This window comes from Rattus norvegicus, chromosome X, assembly GCF_036323735.1.
Source record: "Rattus norvegicus strain BN/NHsdMcwi chromosome X, GRCr8, whole genome shotgun sequence".
NCBI lineage: Eukaryota > Metazoa > Chordata > Mammalia > Rodentia > Muridae > Rattus > Rattus norvegicus.
Window position 1 is genome coordinate 139,817,485 of NC_086039.1, and position 26,160 is coordinate 139,843,644.

General features: G+C 40.7%; 1 protein-coding gene across 1 annotated transcript in view; it reads left to right on the top strand.

Moving 5' to 3' along the window:
- Adgrg4 (adhesion G protein-coupled receptor G4) overlaps positions 1–26,160 on the top strand; it is a 129,810-nt gene that overhangs the window by 45,523 nt on the left and 58,127 nt on the right. Inside the window, exon 2 of the mRNA XM_039100558.1 lies at positions 18,553–24,462. Within this exon, the coding sequence (XP_038956486.1) occupies positions 18,553–24,462 (5,910 nt within the window). The remainder of the gene's footprint in view (positions 1–18,552; positions 24,463–26,160) is intronic.

Below are 26,160 nucleotides of genomic sequence, written 5' to 3' on the forward strand. Positions count from 1 at the left end.
TTGAAAATTGATTTTATTTGATATTAGAATGGCTACTCCAGCTTGCTTCTTCTGACCATTTGCTTGGAAAATTGTTTTCCAGCCTTTCACTCTGAGGTAATGTCTGTCTTTGTCTCTGAGGTGTGTTTCCTGTAGGCAGCAGAATGCAGGGTCCTCGTTGCGTATCCAGTTTGTTAATCTATGTCTTTTTATTGGGGAGTTGAGGCCATTGATATTGAGAGATATTAAGGAATAGTGATTATTGCTTCCCGTTATATTCATATTTGGAAGTGAGGTTATGTTTGTGTGCTTTCATTCTCTTTGTTTTGTTGCCAAGATGATTAGTTTCTTGCTTCTAGGGTATAGCTTGCCTCCTTATGTTGGGCTTTACCCTTCATTATCCTTTGTAGTGCTGGATTTGTAAAAAGATATTGTGTAAATTTGGTTTTGTCATGGAATATCTTGGTTTCTCCATCTATGTTAATTGAGAGTTTTGCAGGATACAATAACCTGGGCTGGCATTTGTGTTCTCTTAGGGTCTGTATGACATCAGTCCAGGATCTTCGGGCCTTCATAGTTTCTGGTGAAAAGTCTGGTGTGATTCTGCTAGGTCGCCCTTTATATGTTACTTGACCTTTTTCCCTTACTGCTTTTAATATTCTTTCTTTATTTTGTGCGTTTGGTGTTTTGACTATTATGTGACGGGAGGTGTTTCTTTTTTGGTCCAATCTATTTGGAGTTCTGTAGGCTTCTTGTATGCCTATGGGTATCTCTTTTTTTAGGTTAGGAAGTTTTCTTCTATGATTTTGTTGAAGATATTTACTGGTCCTTTGAGCTGGGAGTCTTCACTCTCTTCTATACCTATTATCCTTAGGTTTGATCTTCTCATTGAGTCCTGGATTTCCTGTATGTTTTGGACCAGTAGCTTTTTCCGCTTTACATTATCTTTGACAGTTGAGTCAATGATTTCTATGGAATCTTCTGCTCCTGAGATTCTCTCTTCCATCTCTTGTATTCTGTTGGTGAAGCTTGTATCTACAGCTCCTTGTCTCTTCTTTTGGTTTTCTATATCCAGGGTTGTTTCCATGTGTTCTTTCTTGATTGCTTCTATTTCCATTTTTAATTCCTTCAACTGTTTGATTGTGTTTTCCTGGAATTCTTTCAGGGATTTTTGCGATTTCTCTCTGTAGGCTTCTACTTGTTCTCTAAGGGAGTTCTTTATGTCTTTCTTGAAGTCCTCCAGCATCATGATCAAATATGATTTTGAAACTAGGTCTTGCTTTTCTGGTGTGTTTGGATATTCCGTGTTTGCTTTGGTGGGAGAATTGGGCTCCGATGATGCCATGTAGTCTTGGTTTCTGTTGCTTGGGTTCCTGTGCTTGCCTCTCGCCATCAGATTATCTCTAGTGTTACTTTGTTCTGCTATTTCTGACAGTGGCTTGACTGTCCTATAACCTGTGTGTCAGGAGTGCTGTAGACCTGTTTTCCTGTTTTCTTTCAGCCAGTTATGGGGACAGAGTGTTCTGCTTTCGGGCGTGTAGTTTTTCCTCTCTACAGGTCTTCAGCTGTTCCTGTGGGCCTGTGTCTTGAGTTCACCAGGCAGGTTTCTTGCAGGGGAAAAATTGGTCCTACCTGTGGTTCCAAGGCTCAAGTTTGCTCGTGGGGTACTGCCTAAGTCCTCTCCGCTGTGGCAGCAACCGGGAAAATCTGTGCCGCTCCTTCCGGGAGCCTCCGTGCACCAGGGTTTCAGATGACGTTTGGTGTTTTCCTCTGGCGCCTGGATGTGCACAGAGTGCAGTCTCTTCTGGTTTCCCAGGCGTGTCTGCCTCTCTGAAGGTTCAGCTCTCCCTCCCACGGGATTTGGGTGCAGAGAACTGTTTATCCGGTCTGTTTCCTTCAGGTTCCGGCAGTGTCTCAGGAGCAGGGGTCCTGCCGCTCCCGGGCCCTCCCCTACGGGAACCCAGAGGCCTTATACAGTTGCCTCTTGGGCCAGGGATGTGGGCAGGGGTGGGCAGTGTTGGTGGTCTCCTCCGCTCTGCAGCCTCAGGAGTGCCCACCTGATCAGGCGGTGAGGTCTCTCTCCCATGGGGTTTGGGAGCAGAGAGCTGCTCTTCACTCTTTTCTATACCTATTATCCCTAGGTTTGATCTTCTCATTGAGTCCTGGATTTCCTGTATGTTTTGGACCAGTAGCTTTTTCCGCTCTACATTATCTTTGACAGTTGAGTCGATGATTTCTATGGAATCTTCTGCTCATGAGATTCTCTCTTCCATCTCTTGTATTCTGTTGGTGAAGCTTGTATCTACAGCTCCTTGTCTCTTCTTTTGGTTTTCTATATCCAGGGTTGTTTCCATGTGTTCTTTCTTGATTGCTTCTATTTCCATTTTTAATTCCTTCAACTGTTTGATTGTGTTTTCCTGGAATTCTTTCAGGGATTTTTGTGTCTCCTCTCTATGGGCTTCTACTTGTTTATTTATGTTTTCCTGGAATTCTCTCAGGCATTTTTGCCATTCCTTTCTGTAGGCTTCTACTTGTTTATTAATGTTTTCCTGTGTTTCTCTAAGGGAATTCTTCATGCCTCTCTTGAAGTCCTCCAGCATCATGATCAAATATGATTTTGAAACTAGATCTTGCTTTTCTGGTGTGTTTGGATATTCCGTGTTTGCTTTGATGGGAGAATTGGGCTCTGATGATGCCATGTATTCTTGGTTTCTGTTGCTTGGATTCCTGCGTTTGCCTCTCGCCATCAGATTATCTCTAGTGTTACTTTGTTCTTCTATTTCTGACAGTGGCTAGATTGTCCTATAAGCCTTTGTGTCAGGGGTGCTGTAGATCTGTTTTCCTGTTTTCTGTCAGCCAGTTATCGGAACAGAGTGTTCTGCTTTCGGGCCTGTAGTTTTTCCTATCTACAGGACTTCAGCTGTTCCTGTGGGCCTGTGTCTTGAGAGAACCAGGCAGGTCGCTTGGAGCAGAAAAGTTGGTCTTACCTGTGGTCCCGAGGCTCAAGTTTGCTCGTGGGGTGCTGCCTACGAGCTCTCCATGGGCGTAACAACAAGGAAGATCTGCGCCGCCCTTTCCGGGAGCTTCAGTGCACCAGGGTTCCAGATGGCGTTTGGTGTTTTCCTCTGGAATCAGTAATGTGTGCAGAGTGTAGTCTCTTCTGGTTTCCCAGGTGTGTCTGCCTCTCTGAAGGTTTAGCTCTCCTTCCCATGGGATTTGGGTCCAGAGAACTGTTTATCCGGTCCTCTGGTGGAACTTTTGTGGTCACTTATATATACTATCATATCATCTGCAAATAGTGATATTTTGACTTCTTCCTTTCCAATTTGTATCCCTTTGACCTCCTTTTGTTGTCTGATTGCTCTGGCTAGGACTTCGAGAACTATATAGAACAAGAAGAGAGAGAGGCAACCTTGTCTTCTCCCTGATTTTAGTGGGATTGTTTCAAGTTTCTCTCCATTTAGTTTAATGTTAGCTACTGGTTTGCTGTATATGGGTTTTACTGTGTTTAGGTATGGGCCTTGAATTCCTGATCTTTCCAGGAATTTTATCACGAAACAATCATGTTTTTTTTTCTTTGAGTTTGTTTATAAAGTGGATTATGCTGATGTATTTTTGTATTTTGAACCATTCCTGCATCCCTGGGATGAAGCCTACTTCATCATGATGAACGATCATTTTGATTTGTTCTTGGATTCGTTTTGTGAGAATTTTATTGAGTATTTTTGCATCAGCATTCATGAGGGAAATTGGTCTGCAGTTCTCTTTCTTTTTTGGGTCTTTGTGTGGTTTAGGTATAAGAGTAATTGTGGCTTCATAGAAGGAATTCGGTAGTGCTCCATCTGTTTCAATTTTGTGGAATAGTTTGGATAATATTGGTATGAGGTCTTCTATGAAGGTTTGATAGAATTCTGCACTAAACCCGACACTGGACCTGGGCTTTTTGGTTGGGAGACTGCTTTATGACTTTAATGGCTGCTTCTATTTCTTTAGGAGTTATGGGGTTGTTTCGATGGTTTATCTGTTCCTGATTTTACTTTGGTACCTGGTATTTGTCTAGATAATTGTCCATTTCCTTCAGATTTCAAGTTTTGTTGAATATAGGCTTTTGTAGTAGGATCTGATGATTTTTTGAATTTCTTCTGATTCTGTTTTTATGTCTCTCTTTTCATTTCCGATTTTGTTAATTTGGACACACTCTCTATACCCTCTGGTTAGTCTGGCTAAGGGTTTATTTATCTTGTCGATTTTCTCAAAGAACAAGTTCCTGGTTTTGTTGATTCTTTGTATAGTCCTTTTTGTTTCTACTTGGTTGATTTCAGTCTTGTGTTTGATTATTTCCTGCCTTCTCCTCTTGGATGAATTAACTTCTTTTTTTTTCTAGAGCTTTTAAGTGTGCTGTCAAGCTGCTGACACATGCTCTCTCCTGTTTCTTTTTGCAGGCACTCAGAGCTGTGAGTTTTCCTCTTAGCACTGCTTTCATTGTGTCCCATAAATTTGGGTATGTTATGCCTTCATTTTCATTAAATTCTAAAAAGTTTTTAATTTCTTTCTTTATTTCTTCCTTGACCAAATTATCATTGAGTAAAGCATTGTTCAACTTCCATGTATATGTGGACTTTCTGTTTTTTTTTTCTTTTTCTTTTTGGTATTGTTGTTATTGAAGACCAACTTTAGTCTGTGGTGATTTGATAGGATGCAGGGGATTATTTCTATTTTCCGGTATCTGTTGAGGCCTGATTTGTGGCCAATTATATGGTCAATTTTAGAGAAGGTACCATGAGGTGCTGAGAAGAAAATATATCCTTTTGTTTTAGGATGTTCTATAAATATCAGTTAAGTCCATTCAGTTCAGAACGTCTGTTAGTTTATCTATGTCTCTGTTTAATTTCTGTTTCCATGATCTGTCCATTGATGACAGTGGGGTGTTGAAATCTCCTACTAGTATTGTGTACGGTGCAATGTGTGATTTGAGCTTTAGTAAGGCTTCTTTTATGAATGTAGATGCCCTTGCATTTGGAGCATAGATATTTAGAATTGAGAGTTCATCTTTGTGGACTTTTTTCTTTGATGAATATGAAGTGTCCTTCCTTATCTTTTTTGATGACTTTTGGTTGAAAGTCGATTTTACTCAATATTAGAATGGCTACTCTAGCTTGTTTCTTCGGACCATTTGTTTAGAACGTTGTTTTCCTGCCTTTTATTCTTAGGTAGCTTCTATCTTTGTCTCTGAGGTGTGTTTCCTGTTTGCAGCAAAATGCTGGGTCCTCTTTACGTATCCAGTCTGTCAGTCTGTGTCTTTTTTTATTGGGAAATTGAGTCCATTGATGTTAAAAGATATTAAGGAATAGTGATTGTTGCTTCCTGCTATTTTCATTGTTAGAGGTGGAATTATGTTTGTGTGTCTCTTTTCTTTTGCTGTCATTGCAAGGAGATTACTTTCTTGTATTTTACAGGGTGTAGTTTCCCTCCTTGTGTTGGAGTTTTCCATTTATTATCCTTTGTAGGACTGGATTTGTGGAACGATATTGTGTAAGTTTGGTTTTGTCATGGGATATCTTGGTTTTTCCATCTATGTTAATTGAGAGTTTTGCTGGATATAGTAGCCTGGGCTGGCATTTGTGTTCTCTTAGGGTCTGGATGACATCTTCCCAGGAACTTCTGGCTTTCATAGTCTCTGGTGAGAAGTCTGATGTAATTCTGATAGGTCTTCCTTTATATGTTACTTGACCTTTTCCCCTTACTGCTTTTAATGTTCTTTCTTTGTTTTCTGCGTTTGTTGTTTTGACTATTATGTGATGAGAGGAGTTTCTTTTCTGGCCCAATCTATTTGGAATTCTGTACCTTTCTTGTATTTTCATGGGATTTTCTTTCTTTAGGTTAGGGAAGTTTTCTTCTATAAAATTATCGAAGATATTTACTGGCCGTTTAAGTTTGGAGTCTTCACTCTCTTCTATAACTATTATTCATAGGTGTGATCTCCTCATTGTGTCCTGGATTTCCTGAATGTTTTGGCTTAGGAGCTTTTTGCATTTTACATTATCTTTGAAGGTTGTGTCGATGTTTTCTATGGAATCCTCTGCTCCTGAGATTCTCTCTTCTGTCTCTTGTATTCTGTTGGTGATGCTTGTGTCTATGACTCCTGATCATTTCTCTAGGTTTTATGTCTCTAGGGTTGTCACCCTTTGTGCTTTCTTCATTGTTTCTATTTCCATTTTTAAATCCTGGACAGTTTTGTTCAAGTCCCTCACCCGTTTGGTTGTATTTTTCTGTAATTCTTTCAGGGATTTTTGTGTTTCCTTTTTAAGGACTTCTACTTGTTTACTTGTGTTGTCCTGTATTTCTTTAAGGGAGTTATTTATGTCCTTCTTTTTTTTTTTCGGAGCTGGGGATCGAACCCAGGGCCTTGTGCTTCCTAGGCAAGCGCTCTACCACTGAGCTAAATCCCCAACCCGCATTTATGTCCTTCTTAAAGTCCTCCATCATCATTATAAAATGTGATTTCAAATCTAATTCTTGCTTTTCCAGTATGTTTGGATATCTATTATTTGCTTTGGTGGGAGAACTGGGCTCTGATGATGCCAAGTAGCCTTGGTTTCTGTTGCTTAGGTTCCTGCACTTGCTTCTTGTTATCAGGTTGTCTCTGGTGTTAGCTTGTCTTGCTGCCTCTGATAGTGGCTTGACCCTCCCAAAGGTCTGTGTGTCTGTGTGTTTTCTTTCAGCTGGATCTGGCAACAGAGAGTTCTGCTCTCAGCTGTTTTTTTTTTCTTTTGTTGTCCCATCTTTATTAAATTGGGTATTTCTTATTTACACTTCAAATGTTATTCTCTTTCCCAGTTTCTAGGCCAACATCCCCCTAACGCTTCCCCTCCCCTTCTATGTGGGTGTTCCCTTCCCCATCCTCCCCCCATTACTGCCCTCCCCTCAAAAATCCCGTTCACTGGGGGTCCAGCCATGGCAGGACCAAGGGCTTCGTCTTCCACTGGTGCCTCTACTAGGCTATGCACTGCTACCTATGAATTGGAGCCCAGTGTCAGTCCATGTACAATATTTGGGTAGTGGCTTAGTCCTTGGAAGCTCTGGTTGGTAGGCATTGTTGTTCATATGGGGTCTCAAACCCTTTCAGCTCTTTCAGTCCTTTCTCTGATTCCTTCAATGGGAGTCCTGTTCTCAGTTCAGTGGTTTATTGCTGGCATTTGCTTATATATTTGTCAAATTCCGGCTGTGTCTCTTAGGAGGGATATATATCCGGTTCCCACCTCTTTGCGTCATCCATCTTATCTAATTGGGTGGCTGTATATGTATGGGCCAAATGTAGGGCAGGCTCTGAATGAGTTCCTCCTGCATCTGTTCTAAACTATGCCTCCCTATTCCCTGCCAAGGGTATTCTTGTTCCCATTTTTAAAGAAGGAGTGAAGCATTCGCATTTTGGTCATCCCTCTTGAGTTTCATGTGTTCTGTGCATCTAGGGTAATTCAAGCATTTGGGCTAATAGCCACTTATCAATGAGTGCATACCATGTGTGTTTTTCTGTGATTGGGTTACCACACTCAGGATGATATTTTCCAGTTCCATCCATTTGCCTATGAATTTCATAAAGTCATTGTTTTTGATAGCTGAGTAATATTCCATTGTGTAGATGTACCACATTTTCTGTATCCATTCCTCTGTTGAAGGGCATCTGGGTTCTTTCCAGCTTCTGGTTATTATAAATAAGGCTGCTATGAACATAGTGGAACACGTGTCTTTGTTATATGTTGGGGCATCTTTCGGGTATATGCCCAGGAGTGGTATAGCTGGGTCCTAGGTAGTTCAATGTCCAATTTTCTGAGGAACCTCTAGACTGATTTCCAGAATGGTTGTATCAGTCTGCAATCCCACTAATAATCCAGGAGTGTACCTTTTTCTCCACATCATGGCCAGCATTTGCTGTCACCTGAGGTTTTTTTTTTTTTAAATCTATATTAACTTGAGTATTTCTTATTTACATTTCTTTTTTTTCGTATTTTATTTTTTTCTTTATTAACTTGAGTATTTCTTATTTACATTTCGATTGTTATTCCCTTTCCCGGTTTCTGGGCCAACATCCCCCTATCCCCTACCCCTCCCCTTCTATATTGGTGTTCCCCTCCCCATCCTCCCCCCATTACTGCCCTCCCCCCCAAAATCCCGTTCACTGGGGGTCCAGCATTGGCAGGACCAAGGGCTTCCCCTCCCACTGGTGCTCTTACTAGGCTATTCATTGCTACCTATGAGGTTGGAGCCCAGGGTCAGTCCATGTATAGTCTTTAGGTAGTGGCTTAGTCCCTGGAAGCTCTGGTTGCTTGGCATTGTTGATCATATGGGGTCTTGAGCCCCTTCAAGCTCTTCCAGTCCTTTCTCTGATTCCTTCAATGGGGGTCCCGTTCTCAGTTCAGTGGTTTGCTGCTGGCATTTGCCTATGTATTTGCTGTATTCTGGCTGTGTCTCTCAGGAAAGATCTACATCCGGTTCCTGTCGGCCTGCACTTCTTTGCTTCATCCATCTTATCTAATTGGTGGAACATGTGTCTTTGTTATATTTTGGGGCTTCTTTTGGGTATATGCCCAGGAGTGGTATAGCTGGGTCCTCAGGTAGTTCAATGTCCAATTTTCTGAGGAACCTCCAGACTGATTTCCAGAATGGTTGTATCAGTCTGCAATCCCACTAATAATTGAGGAGTGTTCCTCTTTCTCCACATCCTCACCAGCATTTGCTGTCACCTGAGTTTTTATTCTTAGCCATTCTCACTGGTGTGAGGTGAAATCTCAGGGATGTTTTGATTTGCATTTCCCTTATGACTAAAGATGTTGAACATTTCTTTAGGTGTTTCTCAGCCATTCAGCATTCCTCAGCTTTGAATTCTTTGTTTAGCTCTGAACCCCATCTTTTAATAGGGTTATTTGTCTTCTGCAGTCTAACTTCTTGAGTTCTTTGTATATGCTAGATATTAGTCCTTTATCAGATGTAGGATTGGTAAAGATCTTTCCCCAATCTGTTGGTTGTCGTTTTGTCCTAACAACAGTGTCCTTTGCCTTACAGAAGCTTTGCAGTTTTATGAGATCCCATTTGTTGAGTCTTGATCTTAGAGCATAAGCCATTGGTGTTTTGTTCAGGAAATTTTTTCCAGTGCCCATGTGTTCCAGATGCTGCCCTTGTTTTTCTTCTATTAGTTTCAGTGTATCTTGTTTGATGTGGAGGTCCTTGATCCACTTGGACTTAAGCTTTGTACAGGGTGATAAGCATGGATCGATCTGCATTCTTCTACATGTTGCCCTCCAGTTGAACCAGCACCATTTGCTGAAAATGCTATCTTTTTTCCATTGGATGGTTTTGGCTCCTTTGTCAAAAATCAAGTGACCATAGGTGTGTGGGTTCATTTCTGGGTCTTCAATTCTATTCCATTGGTCTATCTGTCTGTCTCTGTACCAATACCATGCAGTTTTTATCACTATTGCTCTGTAATACTGCTTGAGTTCAGGGATAGTGATTCCCCCTGAAGTCCTTTTATTGTTGAGGATAGTTTTAGCTATCCTGGGTTTTTTGTTATTCCAGATGAATTTGCAAATTGTTCTGTCTAACTCTTTGAAGAATTGGATTGGTATTTTGATGGGGATTGCATTGAATCTGTAGATTGCTTTTGGTAAAATGGCCATTTTTACTATATTAATCCTGCCAATCCATGAGCATGGGAGATCTTTCCATCTTCTGAGGTCTTCTTCAATTTCTTTCTTCAGAAGCTTGAAATTCTTATCATACAGATCTTTCACTTGCTTGGCTAAAGTCACACTGAGGTATTTTATATTAGTTGGGACTATTATGAAGGGTGTCATTTCCCTAATTTCTTTCTCGGCTTGTTTCTCTTTTGTGTAGAGGAAGGCTACTGATTTATTTGAGTTAATTTTATACCCAGCCACTTTCCTGAAGGTGTTTATCAGGTTTAGTAGTTCTCTGGTGGAACTTTTGGGATCACTTAAATATACTATCATATCATCTGCAAATGATGATATTTTGACTTCTTCCTTTCCAATCTCTATCCATTTGATCACCTTTTTTTGTCTGATTGCTCTGGCTAGGACTTCGAGAACTATATTGAATAAGAAGAGACAGTGGGCAACCTTGTCTAGTCCCTGATTTTAGTGGGATTGCTTTAAGTTTCTCTCCATTTAGTTTAATGTTAGCTACTGGTTTGCTGTATATGGGTTTTACTATGTTTAGGTATGGGCCTTGAATTCCTTTTCTTCCCAGGACTTTTATCATGAAAGGGTGTTGAATTTTGTTAAATGATTTCTCAGCATCTAATGAAATGGTCATGTGGTTTTTACCTTTAAGTTTGTATATATAGTGGATTATGTTGATGGTTTACCATATATTAAACCATCCCTGCATACCTGGGACGAAGCCTACTTGATCATGATGGATGGTTGTTTTGATATGCTCTTGGATTCGGTTTAACAGAATTTTTTTTTTTTGGTTCTATTTTTCGGAGCTGGGGACCGAACCCAGGGCCTTGCGCTTCCTAGGCAAGCGCTCTACCACTGAGCTAAATCCCCACCCCTGGTTTGACAGAATTTTATTGAGTATTTTGTGTCGATATTCATAAGGGAAATTGGTCTGAAGTTCTCTTTCTTTGTTGTGTCTTTGTGTGGTTTAGGTATAAGAGTAATTGTGGCTTCGAAGGTATTCGGTAGTGATCCATCTGTTTCAATTTTGTGGAATAGTTTGGATAATATTGGTATGAGGTCTTCTATGAAGGTCTGATAGAATTCTGCACTAAACCCGTCTGGACCTGGGCTCTTTTTGGTTGGGAGACCTTTAATGACTGCTTCTATTTCTTTAGGAGTTATGAGGTTGTTTAAATGGTTTTTCTGTTCCTGATTTAACTTCGGTACCTAGTATCTGTCTAGGAAATTGTCCATTTCCTCCAGATTTTCAAGTTTTGTTGAATATAGGCTTTTGTAGTAGGATATGATGATATTTTGAATTTCCGCTGATTCTGTTGTTATCTCTCTCCTTTCATTTCTGATTTTGTTATTTTGTACACACTCTCTGTGTCCTCTGGTTAGTCTGGCTAAGGGTTTATCTATCTTGTTGATTTTGTCAATATCCAATTTTTGATTCTGTTGATTCTCTGTATAGTCTTTTTTGTTTCTACTTGGTTGATTTCAGCTCTGAGTTTGATTATTTCCTGCCTTCTACTCCTCCTGGGTATATTTGCTTCTTTTTGTTCTAGAGCTTTTTGGTGTGCTGTCAAGCAGCTAATATATGCTCTCTCCTGTTTTCTTTTCCTGAGATTCTCTCTTCTATCTCTTGCATTCTGTTGGTGATGATTGTATCTACGACTCCATGCCTCTTCCTTTGGTTTTCTATATCCAGGGTTGTCTCCCTTTGTGCTTTCTTTATTGTTTCTATTTCCATTTTCAATTCTTTCACCTGTTTGGTTGTGTTTTCCTGTAATTCTTTCAGGGATTTTTGTGATTCCTCTGTAAGGGCTTCTACTTGTTTACTTTTGTTTTCCTGCATTTCTCTAAGGGAGTTCTTTATGTCTTTTTTAATGTCCTCCATCATCATGATCAAATGTGATTTTAAATCTAGATCTTGCTTTTCTGGTGTGTTTGGATATTCACTGTTTGCTTCGGTGGGAGAATTGGGCTCTGATGATGCCATGTAGTCTTGGTTTTTGTTGATTGGGTTCCTGTGCTTGCCTCTCGCCATCAGGTTGTCTCTAGTGTTACTTGGTTTGCTATTTCTGACAGTAGTTTGACCTTCCTATAGGCCTGTGTGTCAGGAGTGCTGTAGACCAGTTTTCCTGTTTTCTTTAGCCAGTTATGGGAACAGAGTGTTCTGCTCTCAGACGTGTAGTCATTCCTGTCCACTGTCTTTCAGTTGTACCTGTGTGCGGGAACCAGAAGGGCCTGCCCCTACTTCTCCTAGGTCTCTGTGCACAGGGGGCCCAGATGGCGCTAGGTGTTTTCCTCTAGAGTCAGAAATGTGGGGAGAGAGTAGTCTCCTTTGGTTTCTCAGGCGTGTCTGCCCCTCTGAAGGTCTAGCTCTCCCTCCCATGGGATTTGGATGCAGGGAGCTGTTTGACCAGGTCCTTTCAGATCCGGGCACAGTCTGGACTGCAGGGCTCCTGCAGCTTGACCGCTACAATCTTCCCGAGCCCAGACGCACTATACAGTGTCCTCTTGGGCCAAGAATGTGGGCAAAATTGGGCAAAAGTGGCGGTCTCTCCTGCCTTGCAGTCTCAGGATTGCCCACACTTCTGGGTGATCTGCTATCTCTCCCATGGTGTTTAGGAGCAGGAATCTGTGTGCAGGGATCAGCGAGGTCTGAGTGCCAGGTAGAAACTGGAAGTGTCTGGTCCCAGAGGAATTTTGCCTTTGTGTGTCCTGAGTCCACCAGGCAGGTCACTTGGAGCAGAAAAGTTGGTTTTACCTCTGGTCTTGGGCCTGAAGTCACTCACTGTCAGCTCTTTATGCACTCCTGGCAACTTGGCTTTCAGTTATTGAAGCATTCAGAAACCCAAAGCATCCTGCCCCTGACTGCTCCTAGGTCCTTCTGCCCCGGGAGCACAGATGGCACTAGGTGATTTCCTCTTTTGCCAGGAATGTGGGCAGAAAGTAGTTGTCTCCTCTGAGTTCTTAGGAGTATCCACACTTCTGAGGGTCCAGCTCTCTCCCCCATGGGATTTGGGTGCAGGGAGCTGTGTGACCAGTTCAGTTCAGTTACAGGTGCAGGCAGAAACCAGCAGGTTTCTGCTGCTGACTGCTCCTATAAACATATTTATTTTTTTTCTTATTTTATTTTATCTGGAAACTTCCATTACTCTATACTGATTTTTATAGTGCCTGGACCAGTTTTCTTTTTTACCAAGACTTGTGTAAATATTCCCTTTTCTCCATACCCTTGCCAGCATTAGCTGATCCTTGTTTTCTCAAGGATTGAAATCATGACTGGGTTGTGATAAGATTTGTATGGTTTTAATTTGCTTTTCCCCAAAGATACTTAGCAGGTTTTTTATGTGCTTATTGGCTGCTGAAGAAAAGTAGAGTGAAAGCACTTCAAGGGAATAGGTGTAAGGAAGACTTTCCTGAACAGGACTCTAATAGCTTAGGAAGTATTTATTGTTAAGAATGGGCAGATTAGGTAGTTTCAAATGAAATGACTTTGCAAAGGAACCTCTCGAGAATGAGGTAACTCCTACAATGAGAGAAAATCTTCATTACACTCCTGCCAGAAGTTATAATCAAGAATATACAAAGAACTTAAAACCCTGAATACTGAAAACCCCAACAACTCAATCAATAAGTGAGCTAAAATTCTGTGATTTTCAATGAATACAGATTTCAATTTTTATTAATAATTTTATGGAGAAAAATAATAGAAGTCTTTGCATCTAAAAGATCCAATGGGACGTTTTCTGAAATTTACAAACCCAAGCTTCTTGTCTTGATCCATGTCAACCTAAGCCATCTCTGCTATTTAAAAATGCCAACTACTTGGCAATCATCTAAGTTTCATTTTGGTTTTTGAAACACAGCATCTCTATGTAGTCATGGCTGTCATGGAACTCACTGTGGAGATCAAGCTGACCTTGGACAAACAGAGTTCACCCACCTCTGTCTTTGGAGAACTGGGATTAAAGGCATGCGTCTTCTTTTGCATTTATTTTCGTTTTTAGTAAGATTTTTTTCCTAAATGTTCATTTTCTTTTTGATATGCTTACAGGAAATAGTAAAAATAGTTATAGTTGTGACTCAGCTCCTTCTGATAAAATTACTTCTGAGTCTTATCCCCTCTTTTGTAAAAATCAAGACTGTTTCCCATTACGTATTACAGGTTGCTTTAATAGTGCTCTGAATGTTGTCTAAGCAGGTAACAGGCTTTTTTGGGGTGATATTTAAGGTCCTTCCAAACGAAAAAAAAAAAAACAAGCAAACACCCCAAAAATCTGAGTGTAGCTCATTTACTAAGGGAGTGGGAATTGTAAACTCTTCCCATCAACATATTCATAGAGTGATTCAAGCTTCCGGTTGCACATTCCTTTTATGTGTTAGAAGTGATGCTTTAGGCAGAGAGTTACAAATCTAATAGGCTGAAATGAAATCATTGTAAAACTGGAACCCAAATCTTGCTGTTCTTCCTTTTGCTTACAGTTTGGCCACATTTAAAAGCAGAAATCTTAAAATTGTGTTCTAATGAAACAAAATGTCCCTCTGACAAGCCTTGACAGGACATCACTCTGATGGTGAAAACAATGTCCTCATTAGCTTAAGATAAGATGTACCTCTTAGTTAGTTTTGCCTTTCCCCTTTACTAATGTACTTTAATTAACTGGTCTATATAGTTGATTGAAAATGTCTGATTCTTTAACTTTCTCTTGACAACACGATCTTAAAGCGTTCTATACACAATTCAGATTTTCTGTATAGCAAGGAGAATTAATTATGATCCAGGCTGTGGCATAAGCTGGTAGTTGTCTTCTGCTACAATTATTTCTACATCATAGATAATATGCTTCTCAGGAAGATGAATTCAAAATGCCAATTTGTCTAAGATAAATACGCACGATTTTATTTTGACAGACTTGAATTGAAGAACGACTGTGACTCACTTGTGCAGTTTCCCGAGTGCCATTTTCACTCCTACCTCAAGTTGCACACATGCAGGTCTAACAGGACGGTTTCTTAATTCTGTTAACATTATCAGTCCTCTGTGATTTTCCCCAAAAGTGAAATGCATGGCATCTGAGCGTTCTCTATCTTCTTTGTTTCTTAATCTTCTTTGGTAACATACCAGGCCAGCAGTTCCTCTCCAGTAGGAGTAGATGCAGAGGTCTTCCTACTTTTTTGACCTCATTCTTTCTGTTTATTTAGTAAGCCGAACATTCTGTACTGAACACCCATCAAAGGCACTCACTGGAAGCTTAGTTTACAATAGTGCGCAGTAAAAAGATGATGCTTTGGTCCTGAGGAAGGCAGCCATGAGAAACACAAGTAAAACTGTAGCTCTGATAACTGCTACAAAGAACAGGAGAGTGAGATCACAGCAGTCCTCTGTAGATTGTTTGAGTGCATTATGGACATGTGGGAGGGGAGGCTTTTCTGAAGAAGGGACAGATGAGCTGAAATCTGAAGGCTGAGTACATGTTACTGACAGGAAGAACCATGGCAGAAGCTGTAAATAGAGGCAACGTTGGGATTAAACATTAAGTACTGGGGGAGATGAGAGTTGTGGGTGGAAGCTCAAAAGGAAGGGTAGGGTTTAGCACACATTTATAGGAGCTGGGTCCATAGGACCTCACACTCTTTTAATGCTCCTTTAAGTAAAATATTCTTTTAATCTGTGAGTAATGGAAAACCTTAAAAGGAAACTTAGTGTGTGTGTGTGTGTGTGTGTGTGTGTGTGTGTGTGTGTGTGTGTGCGCGTGTGCATGCTCAATTGTGTATGTGAGATTCACATTTCCAAATGTTCTTTCTTTTTGCATCTGACACAGAATGGAAGACACTTAACAGTAGTGGCCGAGACTTCACAGGTAACTAAGGAGGACTTGAAAGCAGGAGAAACCATCTTCTCCAGGCTATTGTACACCAATTGGTTAGCCAATACCAAATGGTCAGCCCTCAAAACAGACACACAAGTAATATTATACAGACTGAACAGATTATATTTAGGAATATATTTGTATATACATATATGCATATAACAACAGTTAATAAAAAAAAGTCCACGAATTTGAAAAAGAGTAAGGAGGGGTGTATGTGAGGATTGAGGAGGATAAAGGGAAAGGAGAAACAAGAACCTATTATAATCTCAAAAATAATAGGAAAACAAACAAACAAAAGGAGGGCATGAGGCTGTTGGAAGGTAAGTGATGGAGACTGAGAGAAATTAATGTCAATAAGGCTATGCAGTAGGTATGATAACTAGGACAAAATGATAGATTAGTTATAACACAGGAGGGAGAGAATGGAAGCGCACCTGGAGAATGTTTGGGCCAGCATAACGGAATGGACTACTCAGTGAGGAAATCCTAGAAGACCCAATGTGGGCAAAAGATAATGTGTTTAGGGTAAGGTGGGTTCAGTCTGAGATACTAAGGAGCTAGCCAAAAGATAATGCCAAGAAAGTTGTTGGTTCTTAAAAGTGTGGAGTTTAGAACTGAGAGCTGGCCTAGAGAGGGATGAGACTCATTGACGTAAATTGCTAATGTGGGTGGGTAAAAACCATAGAATAAAAAGGAAGAGGGATTAGAACAACGCTTGTTCCAGGTCAGGAGCCAGGGGAGTGGGGACTTCGGGCATAAATAACGTTAAAGAATTTTAGATGTGATGAGGAGAGCTGGGGCAGAGGGATGGGGCATTTTCAATTCTATTGCAAGAGAAATGAATATGTTTTAAAGCAGGAGGTAAAGGCTCATTAGGGAAAAGAAAAGCAAAGTTTGAGAAATAGCGGATGACAGGATCTAAATTACAGTTGAACTTCTGTCTGATGATCTCAATTACTTTTTCCTTTGAAGCAGGAGGCATGATTATCTGATAAACATGTGGAGGTGGTATTTGACAATGGGGCATGTTTGAAAGGGTTATTGTAGAATAGCAGCATAAACTGAACAGAGAGACGTAGTAGGAGGCAGTATGGAAGACTCATTTGAGGTTGGCGATCCTGAGTTTTTCGGAGAAATGTATCCTCTTGTAACTGGGTCCATCAATGTTTGAATATGCAAATAAAGGCACAGAGGAGACGAACAGATAGGGAACCTTGAATTTCCAAGATGAAATTGGGCCAAATGTGTGAACTTTCTGGTGCTCTATTTCTTCTATTTTGAAATAGAGATAATTATTATATTTTCTACAAAAAGTGGATTAATCAAGATGGCATGAGGAACAGCACTTGGCTGGGAATATGTGTTCCATACATTAAAGCATGTTACCGCCCCTTCAGACCCCAGAGTCATCTGTAAACTTATCACCAGGACTCAATACATAATGCCTCTCCCTCCTATCTAGACTGACCTTTTCCTCCACCCATCCATATTCACGTCTCATTATCTTTGAGTCAGTTTTGCTCTTTTGCTGTACTGATCTTCTATTATACATAAAAGATATTTGGAGCTGGATTATATCCCATTGTTGGCATTATTAGAAATCCTATCATTTTGCTCTTGCTTAAAATACTATTTTGTCTACTTTTTTAAAAAGAAAATGATTCAACCCAGGTGTGGTAGCACATACTTGTGCTTTCCAGTGCTTGGAAAGTTATGAGTCGATCTTGACTTAGGCTAGCCTATGTAGCATAGTGAGTTTTAGGTCTGAACTAAAAATAGTGTGACCCTGTTTCAAAAGAATGAACAATCATATTTCAATCATGTGTAACTTTTCCAATAAGAGTATGAATTCTTTAAAGTAAGGAAACATGCTAGAAATCTTTCTGTTTCTCAAAGGACTTCTAATAGTATTCACCATATTTGTGAAGTTTAATTGACTTGAAAGGGAACATAAACTATGCTCCTATGGTCGTCAAAGTACTGTCATATGGGGAAAACAGACACTATGATAGGGTGCTAGAAAGTATTAAAGTTTGTATTTATTTTACCACAGCCTTTGAAAATCCTACTACATGTATTTATAATGTTTGTACTATAGATTTACAACATATACAAGGCATCCTACATCCATCCATAATCATTAAATATATATTCATAATCACACCATAAAGTGTCAAGACTATTTAACTCTGAGGTTCCAGATAAGACCATTTTCAATCTCCTGTGTTCAAATGACTGATAGAAATTTGACCAAGGCAGCTGGTCATAGGAGTGTGAGCCTGTAATGCCTTGACCAGAAAGGTGAGGAATCAAGGCTGGCCTAGTCTACATAGCAGGACTCTGCCTTATGGGTAAAAAGAAAGAAAAAGAGATTTAATCAATTCAAAATCAAAGCAACTATTTTTTTTATTTTTTATATGCATCAGACACTAAACTTGATGTTTCACATGTGGTAACTCACCCAAGTCTCAGAGAAGTCTTATAAGGTAGGATTATAATTTTTATACCAAAAAGGAAGGTGCTAAAAGCACAGAGAGGTAGACTGAGGTTATAATGGTGTAGGCTATGGAGTCAGCATCTAAAGCTGAGTCTGCTTCTAAACCTGAGGTTTGAGGGAAGATTTTAAACTTCACAATTGAATTCCAGTAATGGATGTGAACTAATCAAGCTATTGATTTCTTCTTCCAGGAGTTTTGATAGGTCCCTTTCCAAAGGTGAATCACCTCAATCAGTGTACAGTTTTGTACAAGTGCCCATATCTTTTATGCAGATACTATGTAATAGATGTCATCCTACTAGTTATTTACCCAGGGTACTATGAAAATCAGATAGAGATTTACAAAGTAGAAAATCATCTTAAGAAAAATTAAGTAATCAAACAACATGATTATATCTGATACCTACCCCTCTTTAAAATGAAAAGAAATTATAGAGCTCTTTCTTAAAGAATTGCCCCTAATTTCCAAGGCTGAATCTAAAGTAACACATGCTTTCTGATTTTTCAGTTGTTTCTGAAAATATGACAATTCAAGAAACAAGTGCAACTGTTTCACAGCAAATAGAACTACCAACTCCTTCCCAAAGTACTGGGCTCAACCCACACAAGACTGCCTATTCATCCACAGTGTTGCCAGAAGACATGTCTGTTTCTACAATCAGTCATGCAGTCACATCATATTCTAATACAGTACCCTCACCTCTAGCAACAGTAAGTGCATCCAAAGATTTAAAGACAGCTACATTTTCAGCAGATACCTTGTTTACTTCAACAGCCATCCCTCTGCCTACCCAGAGGACACCTATTCATACAACTAGTGACTCTACGAATGTAACAGAACACTCAGATCTAGGAAAAACAAGGACAACAAAAATGGTGGAGGCCATGGCTACTGAGATCTTCCATTCAACTACAGCTACTGATTTCATTGACACATCTGTATTTACAGAGAATTATACTGTATCTGAAACTTTAACTAAATCCAAGCCAGCTGCTGGGAAGACAACTTTATTCTTGATGAATGAATCAACATCCATAGCTACAACACTTTGTCCCAAGCACAAATCCACAGAAGTTGCTATACTTCCTACCTCTAAATCTCAGCAAGAATTTCTTGTATCTTCAGCTGCCAGAACTGTGTCTTGGTCCACATTAGAAGAGACTTCACCTATTGCTACTGTTGTTGGGATTGTATCAGCCTTACCACCAGAGTCTTTGCTCACTTCCACAGCTGCTCCTGTAAATTCTACATCTCCTGAAATTCAGGTTGCATCAACCTTGTCAACAACTGATGTAGAAACACCATTCACAGTCCATTCAGTGCTGCCTATGGAGAGCATATCTGCCCTAAGAACAGTGAAACCAGAGTCAGTGTCTGAAAATCTCCAAGATGTCTCTTCACCCAGTATGAAGGATGCTATATCTGCCTCCGTGCCTAAAGAGACCTCTTTCCTGGCCTTTTCTTTCATTACCTCCTCTCCAATCACTGGTACTCAAGGTAAACAGATAGTTGTTGATGCTGAGAGTACATATCCAACCTTAACCCCCAGAACCAAACTTGTCCCTACATTGGCTGATGCTTCACTCTTCCCTACCATGGAAGGGAGAGTGTACAGCCCGAACATACCCACAACTGATGAGCCCATGCATACTTTGATTTCTACTAAATCACCGTCTACATATAATGCATTGGAATCAGGTCTCACATCTCTAACAATTAGAACTGACTATCAGTTCTTCACCAACGACACCACTTGGACTTCTAAGTCAGGTCAGACCTTGTTGACTTCTATGAAGACAACCACCATACCCACATTCAAGCCTAATGAAACTCTCACATTACCATTCCAAGGTAATACTACTGATATAGATCATTCATCCATGACTACTAACATCACGGCAATTGAAGCATCCATAGAGAGCAAGGCTACTACCAGCTCTGGTGTTATTATAGCCAGTTATACAACAGCTCTATTCAAACCAACATCCCAGTGGCTTAGTAATTTCACAAGTGTTTCTGGAATCACATCTATAGCCAGTCAGCCTGAGTCTAAACTCACTACCTTACTATTGAAAAGCAACTCTATGACCACAGTAGCTGCAAATGAACTTCCCTCAATACCAAGGGAGACAGTTGTTCTACCAGTGGATACGTCTACCCTCACTGACATTAAACCAATTTTTTCTACTGAAAAGAGCATTTCTGAGACAATACAAATAGAAACAAATGGTGTGAGCACATTTGGTGATACTATGGCTCTTCTGCCTGTGTCTGAAGCAACACGGAGAGTCTATACCACTGTGACCAAAGAAACCACTTCCTGTCATCCTAAGGTAAAGTCAACTATAGCAGCAGTAGCTGAGGCTTCTCCATTTTCAGCAATGCTGGAAGCGACAGATGAATCAGCACAAATGGTGACAACTTCTGTCACTGTTTCCCCCTTTCCAGATATAGAAAAATTGACTACTGCATTGAGTAATGAAACTGCAACTACCGAGGTGGGAGTGAGTTGGCTTTCAACAAAATTGAAGGAAAGCACACCTGAGAGTTCGCACAATGCAACTGCAGAAAGCTTTAACTCGACCCACACTTACATGGTAGATTGGACTTCAGAGGCATCCAAGGGGAATTCAGCTTCATCACCCAATTCTGTGAGCACCCAGGCACTAACTGAACTTCTGAGTTCTTCAACAACAAAGACATTGGGAGTCACTTTCTCCAATAATCCTTCCCAGAGGACAGCTGCATCTTTGTCTGCTGGTGTCTTGTCTCCACAGACTGCTGCTACTCATTCTTCAGTAACCTCCCAGCCGATTACACACACGTTTTCACTGCTGGTTAATATCTCTGCTGTCACCTCTCCTGTCACCACTATGCTGCTTTTTGATGAGTCTAAGGTGACCCTGTCTCAGCCTTCTACATTGGCCAGGGATTTTACTACATCTGTGCACTCGGATGGTTTAGCTCTACCAACAGTGACATTGACCACAGAGTTGGTGCCACTGGCTAGTCCAACAACTTCCACAATCAGTTATACTATGTCTACCCACAGAGACTTACTTCATACTACTTCAGAGGTCACAGAGATCTCTTCCACAACTGCACTCATGGTAGATTCCTCTCTGAGTGAGACTTTGGTATCCTCACTGAGACCTCCCACTTCTGTGATAACTAAGGCTATAAGTACTATTCCCTCCATCTCAACTGACTTAGTAAGTCCATCCATACACACTCTTGTCAGCTCAAGGCCTTCCCCTAATAACATTACTATTGTATCCTCTACTTATGTTAACTCAACTACATCTACATCAGTAGTAGCAACACCATCTGCCTCTCAAGTTGAGGGTTCAACTTATAGTTTTAGCTTTCCTTATGCTTTTAGTAGTGGTGGTGATGTCAGTATGGCTTCTGGACCTACAGAAACCTCTGCTGCTGGTGAGGTCATGCCTCCCAACACCTTTGCCAGTAAATTTATTACCTCGGTAGACCATGAATCTACCACATATTTTGTAAACACACCAGTCTCCACACAGTCAGTGTTACCCACCTCTATGGTATCTTCTGACAAAGAACAGACCAACATCTCCAGGGAGAAAACCCCCGGAACTATGGGGGTGGCAGAGATTTCCCCATCCAAGAATTCCTTTATTTTGGACTCCCAGAGCACTTTCCCTTGGGAAATTACAGACACAGAACTTTCTGAGACCACAGAAATATCTAGTCACCAAACACATTTGCCTTCAGATATTCTACTGAGTTACTCATCTTCTGGGAATTCAGCTGCCCCAACCTTGACCTCAAGCACCATAGTAGGTGTTCATGTTTCAGAAGGGTCTACTAATCTTGAGAAAACAGCATTCCCTTCACAAGTTCAGACAGCAACCAAATGTTTGTCTCATGATAAAGAAAGGACAAGTGCTCTTTCAGAATATCCTTCCAGGACTATGGAAAAGATTGTGAGTTCTCCTGTGACTCGTCAAGCCACAGGTCACCTAGCTACTTCGTTTGTAGACACTTCTAAGACAACTAGAATATCGCATTCCATGCTCACCAACACAACTCTTTCACACCTACTTTCACTTAATACGCAACCTGAAGCAACACGAATTGCTTCTTCCACTTGTGCAAGCACAGAGAATTTCCCTAAGTCCTTTTCTCATTTCACAACTGGACTACTAGGCACCAATTTTACAATGATTACTCGTGACAGGAGCACTACAGTCTTTTCTGTTCCAAATGAACCAACAAACTTTTCTAAGGAGACTTCTATGGAGGCGTCCACTCCCATTTACCAAATGGCTTCATTGCCCCTCAGTGTCACTGCTTTCACCTCTAAAGTAGTTCCTGACACTTCAACAATGCTCATGACTAAGTCTTCTAGAACAATACATTCAGGCACTTTGAAAAGTGTCTCTATAGGTACCTTTGGGCTTAAGTTTGAGAAGTCCTCAATGCCAGTTAATAACCCTAATTTCTCAACTACAGCGCTTTATTCTGACACTTCCACAAGACTTGGGGCATTCTTTACTTCATTGTCTTCACCTCCCCATAAGACTACTAACACTACCCAAGCATCAACATTGGATATCACACCAGTGGCACATGCTGGGTCTACTTCACAAAGCACAGTGGTTTCCTCTACTTTTACAAATTCCTCAGTGGTAGAGGTACCATTCAATTACACAACTGCATATGTTTCCTCTCCAATACAGAGAGATTTTTTATCTATGAAAACAATTCCAACCATTAGTGTGACTGGGACAATGACTTCAGTTAAAAGTGCCACTCCCTCTTCTCTGCCCAGTTCTAAGAATACTGAAGCTATTTCTTCCATCCCAAAGACCAGGTTTTCACCTTTACTTTCAACAGCGCAGCAACTATCACAAGAAAATGAGGCTTCCACTCTGGACCTGTTACCTGGGATCACCAAGAGTTTCCTAGTTACTTCGAGCGGTGGTGGAGTGACAGAACTAGTTAATACCCATTCCAGAGCAACTGTCCCTACAAGTGGGCTTTCATCTACTCCTTCAGATAGTGTTTATACTTCCTTGAATATTCAGGTTTCCCCATCTTTAACTAACTTTAAAGGGACTCATAGACCTACAGAAAGTGTAAAACCCACACCGACACACCTTTTCCTTGATACTGGAAAGACAAACGTTTTAAGCAGTGAACTAACAAAGAGCAGTTCATGTGTGACTGCTCCTGTTTTCCATCCTTCAGGGACTGAGACCAGTACAACTCTACCCTCTTCGACATCACATCTTTACTCACCTCATAGTGCCAAGGCCACGTTTCCGCTTGCATCTCAAATGACTGAATTTCCAGCATGGGCAACAAGAATCACACCCAGTATAGCTCAGGCTCTGCTTACAACGTCCAGAAACACACCCGGAGTTGAAGACTCTCATTTTCCAGTTTTCACAACAAATGTAATGACACCCAACAGAACGGAAGCAGAGACTCTGCACTTTCCTTCTGGGACTTTGTCAACATCCACAACATCTCAGATCGGTTGGGGCTCTAGGGACGTTACAGCGATGCCATCGATTTTCACATCAGAAAACCTTCCAAGTTTGGGGGTTTCTGAGAGTCCTTCCTTGTCAATATCTTCCACGTTTCCCCCTACCACTTTGACTGCCGCTCTGCACACACTTGAGGAAACAGCCATGCCTGTGACCCCTGGAACTACACTCTCAGCAAAGCCTTCTGTAATTTCCAAGGCTACCTCCCCCACTTGGAGTTTAGCTAGTCTCCCTTCAGACTTTCAGACATCTGTATCTACTCCTCAGCTTTTAGCTTCATCTTCAGGAGAAATGTCAGAATCCACTCTTCCAGCTTCTGACACGATAACAACGTCCCCTAACTTTACAATGGGACCCCTTTCTGACGGAAGTGCCATACCCACCCAAGCCACTTCTGCAGCTACACTAGGCATCGCCACTCCTGACTCTTTGACTTCTCTACCCCTATCTGCAAAAGCCAGAGATGACAGTCTGCGCACTTCTACATCCCTTGAACCATCCTCCAGAACTTCTGTGGCTGTCAACTCCACAGCTATGTCTGAACCCGTGTCCTTTAGTGTGTCACCTATAACAAGACATGACCTATCTATGGGTTCTCTGACTGTATCTAGCCCTACAAACACATCTGTGTGGAGTGAAGTCCCAGCTACATCAGAATCTCACACTTTAATTCCTTCTAAATCCGCGCTGGACCCTGTTATGAGTATAACCACTAAGACATCCACAGCTGTAGGAGCCTCATTTCCCCTGATGTCTAGTAAGATGACACACCCTTCTACAGCAACTGGATTTTCACTAGTCTCTTCATCTTTTGAGACAACTTGGATGGACTCCATATTTTCTTTTGTATTTACACAAACATCAACTTCACCAGTTGCCACAGTGTCTACAGGTATTTTATTCATATATCCTTAACAAATTGCATGGACAATGGGCCATGTGTTCTCCATGATCTCTGAAGGCAGAAAAGAGGGAAAGGGTGCATATGTTTGATCCCAAGAACATTGGTATACAAGTACCTTGTCTAGCTAGCACAGAACTCTCTACCGATATTTCTTGTCTTTATTGAAATATATTACAGATGGATCTTTTCACTCAGCATGCAATTTTGAAGCTTTCCTTACAGCTGTTCTTGATGTCATGACTGTGATGCTGCCCATGTGAACACAGACTAAGACACTCATCTTTACCCCGTAAAAGAATCATACTGGGGGTGGGAAGGCTGGCAAGATGGCTCAGTTATGAGAACTGTCTGCTCTTCCAGAAGATCCTGGTTCAATTCCCAGTAGCCACGTGGAGGCTCAAACCCCTGTGTAACTACAGTTTTAGGAGATTTTACCATTCCAGGGGATTTGATTCATTCTTCTGGAATCCTCAGGGACCAGGCATGAACAAGGTGCACAGATATACATGTACACAAAACACCCATATGTATAATAAATACATAAATGGTCACATGCCATTAGGTCTGATGGTACTTAACACACAACAGAACACACACACACACACACACACACACACACACACCAAAATAAAAACAACTACACATACAATTGTACCTTGTATTTTGAATTTCTTTTTTTTTCTTTTATCTTATGTCAGAATAACATTTAATCAATCTAGATTATTTTTTGTATTTTGAATTTTTCTGTGCAGGTTTGAGTTCTCTCTAGTCCTTATATCTAGCTGGCTAGAAATGGTTATACATATTTAGGGAGTACTTAGCTTCCATGTTGTTCAAATGTTGAACAGTTCTGCAAATTTTGCTAAACATATTTCATTTATGTTATTTTATATGATTATTTTTCTTACATGTATGTATCTTTGCCATATGAATGCTTACTGACCAAAGAGGACAGGAAAGGGGGTCAGATCCCTTGGAAATAGAGTTACAGGGGTTTGTGAGCCATCATATGGGTGCTGGGAACTGAACCCAGGTCCTCTGCAAAAGCAGCAAATACCCTTAACTGCTGAGTCATTTCTCCAGTCCTTTGTTTGTTTATCTCTCTGTGTATGCTTGTGTGTGGGCATGTGCACATCCCTGTGTACTTGTGGAAGAAAGAGAACAACTTGTACAAGTCACATCTTCTTTCCAGCACCTGGGTTCCAAGAATCAAACTCGAGATAATTGGGCTTGGTAGATAATTGGGCTTGGTAGCAAGTGCTTGTATTTGCTGAGCCTTTTCCTTGGTTTGGGTCTGTAACTTTTAAGATTCAAAATAAAGATATAACAGGACAAAATCAAGAGGAACATAAAGAGAGAAAACTCTAAAGGAGGAAGGAAGGCAATGGGGAGAAATTTTTTTAGATTAATTTATCTTAAAACATAGCATTTACTGTGGCTGTTGAATAAGCTGGAAACCATTTGGTGAATGAAAGAGAATTTATGGGGTTTGCCACAAGTCCATCAACTCTTTCGAAACACAGGGAAATGGGCAGGTAATCAAAGCAAAATTAGGATTGTAGCATCTTGTATGTTTTTCTCTTAGTTATGTAGCCGAAATCGCTGATTCTTGATATTAAACTAAGCAAAATTTAGGAATGAAAAAAGTTATTGTTTTGTTTCCGTTATAGTGGAGAGCAGTTCTGA